Source organism: Pongo pygmaeus, chromosome 3 (genome assembly GCF_028885625.2).
Source record: "Pongo pygmaeus isolate AG05252 chromosome 3, NHGRI_mPonPyg2-v2.0_pri, whole genome shotgun sequence".
Classification (NCBI taxonomy): domain Eukaryota; kingdom Metazoa; phylum Chordata; class Mammalia; order Primates; family Hominidae; genus Pongo; species Pongo pygmaeus.
In genome coordinates this window covers 116294920-116306911 of record NC_072376.2, presented here as the reverse complement: position 1 = coordinate 116306911, position 11992 = coordinate 116294920, and the positions used below count along the sequence as shown (strand labels likewise).

Below are 11992 nucleotides of genomic sequence, written 5' to 3'. Positions count from 1 at the left end.
TTCTTAGATATGTTTCATTACTAAATAAAAAGGGAAAAAAGAATGAGATGTTGAAGAGAGGGGAAAAAGAGGAATGATTGAAAGAACAAGTAGCACAGATTAAAGAATGGGTTTTAGGATGGGAAAAACCACTGTAATTGAGACAATAACAAACAATGAAAAGATGGGTAAAATGCACAGAAATGTCAAAATTATTGGCTGATGGTTTTTAATTTTGTAGATACATTGGAGACAACATCACCTGCTGAGTATGAGAAGGAAGGTGTAGAAGAAACAGATTTGAAGACATGATGAGAATTTTGGAAATAGGAAGTGATTTCAATTCCATATGGAAAGAGTGTCTGGTAAAGTACAAGAATTTTTAAGGAGGACCTGTCAGCATAATTAAGTGGAGGTACATTGATTGATTGATTTTCAGCAATGCTCAGTAGCTTGATTGTAGGACCTCAAAATTCAAAGGGTGAACTGACTGAATAAAAGTGCAAAACTAAACTGATGAAATAACAAAGGAAAGAAGTATAATACAAGGGTAAAAGGGCTGGACTATGATGATCTGAAATTGGCAAGGAAGAAAAAATATCTCAGCGTGGTAGGAAACAATGAACATACTAACACTAAAAATGTGAGAGAACTGTCAAGTAGAAGATTGGTGTCAGAGACAGAAATCTGGAATTTTGACAAGCTGTTCTTCCCCAAAATAACTCCTCCACTAGCCATCAACACAACCTGAAATTTTACCCTATTATGCTTATATTTAGGAGGCCTATTATAATAAAAATTCAAGTATGAAATATACCACACTAAGTGCCCTGGAGTTGTAGGAGAGAAAAAAATAATCAACACATGACAAGTATCCATTCTCTTTATAATAGTTAGCAAATAATTGGGGCATATTGCCAGTAGGTATTCTAAGCAAAATATGGGGAGGAAATAAGGTTTAGAAGAAATTTAATTTTCTATATATAATACTTCATAATGAAATAAACGTATTGGTCATTAGGAATAAATAGCAATAGTTAGCATTAGGAATAAATAGAAATAGTAAGCATAAAAATGATCATAATTTGTATTATACTTATGTAGTCAAACCAATTTAGTTTGCTGTTATCTAAAACCTGTTAACATCTTCTATCAAGTTGTCTATCATGCTTGACTCATATGTCCTCATACATTTGCATAAGTGCATGCTTATACCCACTTCCAAGTTTTAAATGCCAGAATGTAGGATCCTACCCTAGCAGTCATTTTCTGATGTTCTACCATTTCTTTTGCCCTCTCTGCTCCTTCCCTCAGTACTCTAAGGCTAAGACTTTTGGATATCTTATAGTAAGAGAAAAAGCATGAGGAAGAATTAGGAAATCAAGTAAATAGGTTCAGATAAGAGCAGGATTCAGAACCTGGGCTACAACAAGCAGATATTCCACCAAATTGTCTTACTCAGAAAATCTCATCTTCAGGTATGATCTCCTCAACCTTCTCATTCTCTAAGGCATACACTTGCTAAGTCTTTCTTTTTGAAATTTCATTCCATTTTCACACACAATTTTTTTTAAATTGGATACCGGAGATGACTGTACTTTTACTTTTTATTTATTTAAAATATTTTCAAAATTTTATTTTTTATTAACAAATAATTTTACATATTCATGGGGTACATATTTCGATACGTACAATGTATAGTGATCAGTTAAGGATAATTAGCATGTCCATCTCAAACATTTACAAGAGAAGTTGGAACAATCCAGAATCAGTGGGCACTACATTCTCTTACACAGTTAAACACTCTCATTTTTCTCCATACCTTCCTATTTCTTAATGTGAAAAAATACTGCTAGACTCTAGGCTTCAAGAATAGAATTCATATATAACTGCTTCATTGCTATACTCCCAGTATCTGGCATAGCACCTGGAAAGAAGTATACTAATACATAGCTAAGAAATGATAGACAATGAATTATCACTGATCCCTCTTGGGGTCAAGGGAGATTCTCAGTAGGTAAGGCAGATTGAGAAGGAAAGCCATGCCCTGAATCCCTCCCTTCCTCTGAAAGGAATAAATTTTTAAACTTCTTTCATTATATCTATTTCTAATTCCATCATTATCCTTTTTTTTCTTGTCATACCCCTCTACTTTGTATAAGCCCAATGAAGGCAAAACTGAAAAATTAAAATGTTTGTTGTATTACAAGGAAAGCAACAATGAAATGAGTGTATTTCTACACAACTAAGTAATTTTTCAACTTTAAAAATCTGATCAAAACATGCTTAATTACCAAACCACCACATAGCCTATTTTGTAATCTTGAGTAAGCAGGTGTGTCATACAGAGATATATTTTTAATGTCTTTTTAATTGCATTGGGAAAGGAAGAGGCTTTCATTTGTAACTCAAGTAATTTCTAGATGATGAATTAGAACAAAGAAGTAATCTTTCAAAAGAAAATAGTTAAATTAAACCATTGGAATTAGTAAGCAGAAAGTGCTAATCTTATTGACTTTGCTTATGATTTATCACATATTTTCACAGGCCTCTCAGAAGAAAAGGGAAATAACATTTGATAATCATCATGGTCTGCGTGCATTTACTTTGAAGCAGTATTGTGTCAAGGCTGTGATAATAACTATCAGGTTGCTTAAAATTATTTTTATACACTAGCCATTCAGTCATAATAAGTGTAAGAAGGAAAACACTATTCATCACTACACACCTTAAGTCCATTTGTCCAATCATCACAGCAGGTTCTTTGAAGAGTGTATTTTAAACTGGAAAACTAAAGAATGCAGAAGGGCCAGGCACAGTGGCTCATGCCTGTAATCCCAACATTTTTGGAGGTCCAGGCTTTTGGGAGGCCGAGCTGGGAAGACTGCTTAAGGCCAGGAGTTGGAGACCAGGCTGAACAACATCACCAGACCATGTCGCAACAACAACAACAAAAAATTTAAATTAGCTGGGTGTGGTGGCACTGGTGGCACATGCCTGTAGTCCTATCTACTCAGGAAGCTGAGGTGGGGAAGGATCGCTTGAGCCAGGAGTTGAAGGCTGCAGTGAGCTATGATTGCACCACTGCATTCCAGCCTGGGTGACAGAACTAGGAAAAAAAAAAAAGAAAAGAAAAAAGCAGAATATGTACAAATCACAAGTTACCTTCTCTTGTTAAACTTGGTGATCAAATCCCTTTCACCTAAACATGTTTAGATGTAATACACAATGATAACTAGTGGAAAGAGTGTTTCCTCCGGCCTGCTGTTGTTGAGGGAAGTCTGTAGAAACTATCATGTAATTATACTGTAAATGAGATTTCTTTAAAAACTCATTTTTAAATGACAAAAGAGAGGTTCAAACAGTTCACGTATATCCAGTAGGCTGCTAAATATATGTTTAACCCTAAATTTATACACATGCCCCCGGATGCTAACAAAGGAGTTTCGGCTCTGGAACTTCTTGATAAATTTCCTGAGATTGGTCTAAGCACAGACTATGTCCTTCCAGCTTGCACTCCACCGAGCACTTTAGCTCACTTATTCTCAAGCAAATCTCAGAAATCGGGTCCTGCCTGTCTTCCCGGAAAACCCAAGTATTTGTTCAGTTACGGTATTCTCATCAGTGTGTCCTCATGGTCAAGCCCTGAAAACTAAGGCACCATATGTCCAGAACCCTGTAACCAAGAGCATGTATTCACAGTGCTTACTGGCTACGTTCAACCCAGGGAAATGTAGAGATCTGTCTCGTTGTCGTGTTTCAAGAAAATGTACTCCTTGGGATTTGCGATTTACCCTTAGTGTGCTATGACATTCCAACCTGAGCAGAATCCTCCAGGAGAATCCAGAGTCTCCATCTGCCTGCTGGGAATGGGGTCAGAGGGACGGATTTCTAGTGATAGAGGTACAGGAAGAGAGAAAATGGGTGGATATGGAAAGTGGGAGCGAGAGGAAAAGGGATCTGAGACGAGAGAATATAAACACCAGAGCAGAAAGTTGAATGAAATTCAAAACCCAGGGACACCTAAAAACGTTTGCGGCTGACTGTGCCCACAGCCTGCAGCAGTCTACACTCATGCACTCTCCAAAAAATCAGCAGGATCTTGCCCTTGCCTCATGGGTGAATGGTTAATTTGTGCAGGAAGGAACAGTCCCCAATACATGTTTGAGAACAGGGACCTCAGCAAAATATCCTGAAGTTAAAAGAAGGCAAACAATCTTGGAAAGATTTTAATTACAGCTGAGGGAGTGCAGCCCTCCCTTGCGCGGGTCAGCTTGCCAAGCTCCAGCTGCTTGCAGCGAATGAATGAAATGCGAAGGGCGGGATGGAGGGAGCGAGTGCAATCACAGCCAGCGAAGGGGATTGTCAGCTCCGCGGCCCCTGCAACGTCACCGAAGCGTGGGACCCCATGAGTATAAAGCGAGCCTGTAGCGCAGGATGCTCAGTTCTCCAGCCTGTGCCGGGCAGCTGGCGCCCTCCCTAGGTGTGATGTGACGCGATAACCCTTAATCTCGGGAGGATCTCATTCTTTCTGCCTGCCAGAGCCGCAAGCACCTCTGAGAAAGTGCAGCTGTTGCCCCTTAGCCCCAGCTGCATCCCCTAACCAGCAGGGATTGCAGTATCTTTCAGCTTCCAGTCTTATCTGAAGACCCCGTCACCAAAGTAACCAGGAGGCAGAGAGGAACTTCAGAGGAGTCTCGTCTTGGGCTGCCCGTGGGTGAGTGGGAAATCCGGGACTGCAGACCGGTGGCGATGGCCACTCTCCCAGCAGCAGAAACCTGGATAGACGGGGGTGGAGGCGTGGGTGCAGACGCCGTGAACCTGACCGCCTCGCTAGCTGCCGGGGCGGCCACGGGGGCAGTTGAGACTGGGTGGCTGCAACTGCTGGACCAAGCTGGCAACCTCTTCTCCTCCCCCTCCGCGCTGGGACTGCCTGTGGCTTCCCCCGCGCCCTCCCAGGCCCGGGCCAACCTCACCAACCAGTTCGTGCAGCCGTCCTGGCGCATCGCGCTCTGGTCCCTGGCGTATGGTGTGGTGGTGGCAGTGGCAGTTTTGGGAAATCTCATCGTCATCTGGATCATCCTGGCCCACAAGCGCATGAGGACTGTCACCAACTACTTCCTTGTGAACCTGGCTTTCTCCGACGCCTCCATGGCCGCCTTCAACACGTTGGTCAATTTCATCTACGCGCTTCATAGCGAGTGGTACTTTGGCGCCAACTACTGCCGCTTCCAGAACTTCTTTCCTATCACAGCTGTGTTCGCCAGCATCTACTCCATGACGGCCATTGCGGTGGACAGGTGAGGAGAGGACAGACAGAGAGGAACGAGGGAGAAGGGAAAGAAAAGAGCTGGGAGGTGGGATAAGATTACAAAGGAAATAGGAACGTAACGGGGTCTATAAAAGTAAAGAGACTAAGAATTTTTGCTGAAAGGAGGACACTAACCCATTTGTAGCCCTCAAGTGGCTGAACAAGTTTCTGCTTCCGTGGCCTCCCACACTCAAGCCCTAAATCACTGAGCCTTATTAAGGATATCTAGAGGGACTGAAGAAGGTGAATGAGGGACAGGTGAAAATGCCATTCCAAGTAGGGCAAACTTAGCTAGAAACGTTTAAGTACCAGCAAACTTTCTCAAATGACTTTTGAACAAAATTTATGTCATCTGTAAAGTGCAGTTTTTGGCCTTCCTTCTCTCTGTCAGTCACTATTCTGGCAGAGAAATGGTAAATGAGTCGCCCCTCCACCCTTCCCTCTTCTGTCTGTTCCTCATCCTCATCCTTCCCTATTCCCTAGTCTTGCCCCAAGGCCAACACTGGTTTGGTCTCCCAGTCACCGAGAACTAGCAAAGGCCACACACACTCTCCAGAAAACTACTGTAAGCTAGCAGTTTCCACCACATCTCAGATTAGATTTAATTTCCAGTAATCTGCAGAAGCTATGAACTGAGTAAACCCTGTGTCGGCAAGTGTGTAACCAAATTTTTAAAAACTCTATGTGCATTTGCCTTCTCATATTGAACATTATGAAGTATAGGTATTTATGGAAATACAGTGGTGAATCCCTACCTGTTATTGAAGGCTGGCTGCACTTTAATTCAACTTTGTGGTGAAAATCAATAGCAGTTGGTTTCATTCTCAGCTTTGTAAAAGGCAGTTGCATGGGGGATACATGAGGGTGATTTCACTTAAACTTGAAATCTCAATGTTCTTATTCATGCAAAGGTTATTTTTAAACATTAACAAACCTATATCAAAATAAAATGGAGATAAATATTAATTGTTATGGCATTTCAGTTGCCATTATAATTAAAAAAATAAGAAAAAAACAGGTTATTTCCATAAGTTCATCCTCTGTGTTTACTATTTTGAAATACTGAGCACTGAGGTATTAGTAACATATATCTCTAGAAAATATTTTCATGTGCCAGGCCCAAAGGATTAAATTAAAGGAGCAGAGGTTAGTAGCCACTAACTAGAATAAATAAACAGAAAATCACACTTTTTAAAAAGCCTCTAAAATTGTCAATCTTCCCTTTCTCCTTTATCTCTGATTATCCACACATATGCACCCCTTCATTTCTACTATGTATAGGAGTGCAAAGAATGAAAAAAATCAGACTCCAGTTGGGAAATAAGCGAAATTGCGTCTAATGTTACTACACCAAGATAGAAGTTAAGTGTTCCTTTTGTTTGAGCAGCTTCCTTGCTTGTTTTGCTTTTTTTTTTCTTTTTATTTCTTACAGTATATGTTTTTGATGTTTTGATTAGGGGGAGAGGTATTAGCATGTAATGTTATAAAATTCTTACAATCTTCTTGAAAGGTTAATGATGCAATATGAACTGTGAAGAAAATTTTAGTGCATGTGAAATCTGTATTTCAATTTGAAGGGGAAAAAAGAGGTTGTATTTTTCTCTTTCCAGTTTCTTCCTGCCAACATTTATGGGATTGTCTTGGAGTTATTTTAAATAATCATTTAGTGCTATCTTATTACAGTCATTGGTTTGAATTAATGAATACTTTAATATTAATCTTTACTATTTCTTTATGTAAAACATTAATCATTAAAACTATTAACAAATTTACAGTATAAAATATGCTATAAAATCTGAAGCATACTCAGTTCAAGTACTGAAAATCTCTTTTAAAACTATTATTTAAAAGAATGTTCTTATTTGAGCAGACAGTTGATTAAAAAATACAGAAATAGAGAAAAGCTTGTTTAAAATAGTTTTTAGAATCAAAAAGCATACAAAATACAAAAATTATTAAAACTCTCAATAGTTTACCAGTCCAATAGTTTACCAATCTTTCTGCATTGGTGTCTTATCAAACATGAACTGTAAAAATTGACCCTGTGCTGTTTTCAGTCATTTTATAGGTTAAAGAAAACCCTTCTGAGGCTGACACCTGAATGATGTGGTATTTTCAATCATTTTATAGGATATATTTTATAAGTTAAAGAAAACCTTTCTGAGGTTGACACTGAATCATGGTGCCTTCTGCATGGACTTACTGACTCATTTAGCTAAGAATATAGTAAACAGTATATATTTCCCAATTTAGACTACAATCGAAGTGTGAAAACTTCAATTATTTAATTTTGAGTGTTTTCTATCCCCACTTAATATAAACTGAATTATATCAACCTAGCCTAAATGGAAAATATATTCAATTCACTTTGTTCCTCTGCCTAAAATCAAAAGACCCGTGATCTTGAAAATAATTGCAACTTTGACTTGGGCATATATGGCTTTTGTTCAGCTGTAGCAAAATGGTTGCAGCCTCTTATGACTCTGAGAAATGACAGATATTCCCTCAATGAACGTCTGTATCTTATAAATGGAGAACCTTAAGCTAATGGTCACACGATTGTTATAATAAAAGGCATTGAGTTCTCCTTGAAGTGTTCAGCACTCATTTTGTACTGGAAAATTTACTTACTTTCTATTTTCACGATTTAAATAATATTAGTAAGTTTACTAGATTTGACTGTGAGATCATCAGTTCTGGTCTTATTCTGAAGCACATTAACTTCTGATTTGCTACAAAGTCCTGCGAAACTGTTTTCTAATTTGCCAGAAATCCATCTTCTAGTTCTACACATTTCCTTCTTGCCTAGAAGTCTACTTTACCACTACCAGTACCTGTCTCCTCACCCCTATACCTCCAACACACACACACACACACACACACACACACACACTCGCAAGATGAAATTATTTGTCTCTCCACCATCCTTCCCCAATTTGCCATTTTCAAAAATAACATATAAATGTAACACTTGCCTCAAAGATGATAAGCTTTTCCAAGATTATGCAGTATAGCCAAGATTCAAATCACTGCAGTTTGCTCCAGGGCCAGTGATTCTCTTCACCTCTACACTATTATGACACCTAACAAGTTGTGATGACTGCAGGGTTTGATTAGACAAAGTCATAACCTTTAATCAAATTAGAATTTAGTACTTGTTTAAACTGTATATCTTACATGTATATATAACATATCCTACATATAGATATATATCCTATGTTTTACTTGAGAAAGTAGAAGGTAGAAAATTATTAATAGAACAGTTATTACAATTCAAATATTTTGATTTCCATTCATTTATGGCATATAGTACTTTATGTATGGTCATATTAGAAAATAGTTACATATTTTCTTTCATTTTCCAAGCACATGCTTTGAGATTAGGTTAGAAATTATAGGAAGTTTTATTATAACATATAGTAAATGAAAATTTCAGGGCATATGATCCAGTATTGATCTGAGTATTTAATTAAATATTTTTTTAAAACCACATACACTGTTTCTTGTAAAACTTAAAGGAGTGTGTTAGTCTGTTCTCACATTGCTATAAAGATATACCTGAGACTGAGTAATTGATAAAGAAAAGAGGTTTAATTGGCCCATAGTTCCCCAGGATATACAGGAAGCATAGTGGCTTCTGCTTCTGGGGAGGCCTCAGGAAACTTACAATCATGGCAGAAGACAAAGCAGGAGCAGTAGTGTTACATGGCAGGCAGGAACAGGACCAAGAGTGAGAGAGGGAATGTGCCACACACATCTGAACAACCAGATCTCGCAAGAACTCTATCAGGAGACAGCACCAAGAGCATGGTGCTTCACCATTCATGAAAGATCCACCCCATGATCAAATCACCTCCCTCCAGGCCCCACTTCCAACATTGGGGATTACAATTTGACATGAGATTTGGGTGGAGACACAGATCCAAACCATATCAAGGAGTAATTACTGTTTTATCTAATTGTTCAAAAGCTTTAAGAAAGATAGCAAAAAAGTTGTTCTCTAAATCCAGTGGCATACCTTACATGAATAATTATTAAAAGGAGTGTTGAACAAAACTGTGTAAGAATAGTAATGGCCAAGTAGATAAAAATTGGTCTTCTATGCTACCCTTTGTTGTTTTTAATTTATTTGGTAATCTTCTATTTCACTTTTTCATAAACTTAATTTATGCAAAGTACTCAAAGATCCTCTAGGAAGAGCTTTTGAAAATTATTCTGAACAAATAAAAATATACAGTCATGAGAAATACTGAGGCCTTAATCTAGTAACAGATTATCTAAATGTATTGTGGTAAATTTTGCACCATTATCAACATTATAGATATAGACTCTTTGCTAAATTTTTTAAAAATCCTTTTTCGGTCTTTGATTTGAGTACCAAGTGCAATATCCTTCCTCTGCACTCTAGGAAAAGTCACTTTCCATGCAGTTAATACTCTTTATTAGTATTATAGTTATACTTGATTCACTATCACTAATTACCTCAAATGGTGAAATTTTTAGCCTAAGATCAACTGTTACATATTTTTGAATTATTTACAAAATAGTAACTAAAAATATGGTAAAATTAACTTTCAGGAAACTTATCATAACTGTTTGGCTCTTTCTAAAATTTGTAGTTCTCATTCAATCATTTTAAAATATCCCATTTGCATCCACTAAAATTACTGCTCTAGTGAGTTGTCAAAGTTCAGTTAAAATTATAGTGCCAATTCTTATAAAATTGTGAGCATATAGTGAAAGCAATAAATATATATTAATTGAATGGGTAATAAGATTATCACAGAATCATATGTAATCAGAGGTTGCTCTTTTATAACTAGCTGAACTCCGGCTGATATCAAGGTTACATTAACCACAACAGAAAAGTGTATGTCAAACAAGAATTTATGGCATATTTAACAGGCATAAAAATCCTTAATATATAACATCTTCTTATTTATTAAGGAAAAAGTATATCCCCAGTGTAAAAAGAACAAAAGACATAAACAAAATCCCCAAAAAAGAAAAATGTCTAACAAGCATGAAACTATCATTTGCTTATATCCCATATTTTCATTTCCTTATGTGCTATTTGCTCTTCAAGCCACTCAAATCTCATTATTTTCCCAACACTATCAAAAGAGCCACACTGAGAAATCCAGTGGACATTTCAGTCCTTGACATCTTTGACCCATGAGCAATATTCCTCACAAGTGGCTACTGCCTGGAAGTCTCACCTCTCGGCTTCCAACTTTTCTGATATCCTTCCTCCTCAGCCTCTCTTCTATGGCTGTATTTCTGAATCTCTGCCTGTACATAATGATTAAATGCAGAAGTATGCTAAGTTCTGGGCCTGTTTTCTTCTTTATTTCCTGTTCCCAAGCAATCTCATCCAGAACCATGACTTTATTTTCCACTGTGATTGAAGAGCTCCTATTTTTTTCTGTCTAATTGATTTTCTTTCTTTTTTTCTTTATTATTATTATTATTATACTTTAAGTTCTAGGGTAAATGTGCACAACGTGCAGGTTTGTCACATATGTATACATGTGCTATGTTGGTGTGCTGCACCCATTAACTCGTCATTTAGCACTAGGTATATCTCCTAATGCTATCCCTCCCCCTTCCCCCCACCCCATGACAGGCCCTGGTGTGTGATGTTCCCGTTCCTGTGTCCAAGTGTTCTCATTGTTCAATTCCAACCTATGAGTGAGAACATGCAGTGTTTGGTTTTTTGTCCTTGCGATAGTTTGCTGAGAATGATGGTTTCCAGCTTCATCCACGTCCCTACAAAGGACATGAACTCATCCTTTTATATGGCTGCATAGTATTCCATGGTGTATATGTGCCACATTTTCTTAATCCAGTCTATCACTGATGGACACTTGGGTTGGTTCCAAGTCTTTGCTATTGTGAGTAGTGCCACAGTAAACATACGTGTGCATGTGTGTTTATAGCAGCATGATTTATAATCCTTTCGGTATATACCCAGTAATGGGATGGCTGGGTCAAATGGTATTTCTACTTCTAGATCCTTGAGGAATTGCCACACTGTCTTCCACAATGGTTAAACTAGTTTACAGTCCCACCAACAGTGTAAAAGTGTTCCTATTTCTCCACATTCTCTCCAGCACCAGTTGTTTCCTGACTTTTTAATGATCACCATTCTAAGTGGTGTGAGATGGTATCTCATTGTGGTTTTGATTTGCATTTCTCTGATGGCCAGTGATGATGAGCATTTTTTCCTGTCTCTTTTGGCTGCATAAATGTCTTCTTTCGAGAAGTGTCTCTTCATATCCTTTGCCCACTTTTTGATGGGGCTGTTTGTTTTCTTCTTGTAAATTTGTTTGAGTTCTTTGTAGATCCTGGATATTAGCCCTTTGTCAGATGAGTAGATTGCAAAAATTTTCTTCCATTTTGTAGGTTGCCTGTTCACTCTGATGATAGTTTCTTTTGCTGTGCAGAAGCTCTTTGGTTTAATTAGATCCCATTTGTCAATTTTGGCTTTTGTTGCCATTGCTTTCCGTGTTTTAGACATGAAGTCCTTGCCCATGCCTATGTCCTGAATGGCATTGCCTAGGTTTTCTTCTAGGATTTTTGTGGTTTTAGGTCTAAGTTTAAGTCTTTAATCCATCTTGAATTAATTTTTGTATAAGGTGTAAGGAAGGGATCCAGTTTCAGCTTTCTACATATGGCTAGCCAGTTTTCCCAGCACCATTT

The 11992-nt window shown here is 37.9% G+C and overlaps 1 protein-coding gene across 1 annotated transcript in view; it reads left to right on the top strand.

Moving 5' to 3' along the window:
• Positions 1 to 4422: 4422 nt before the first annotated feature.
• The window catches only part of TACR3 (tachykinin receptor 3), a 118929-nt gene continuing 111359 nt past the window's right edge, over positions 4423 to 11992 (top strand). The window contains exon 1 of the mRNA XM_054485719.1: positions 4423 to 5279. Within this exon, the coding sequence (XP_054341694.1) occupies positions 4732 to 5279 (548 nt within the window). The 5' untranslated portion in view covers positions 4423 to 4731. The remainder of the gene's footprint in view (positions 5280 to 11992) is intronic.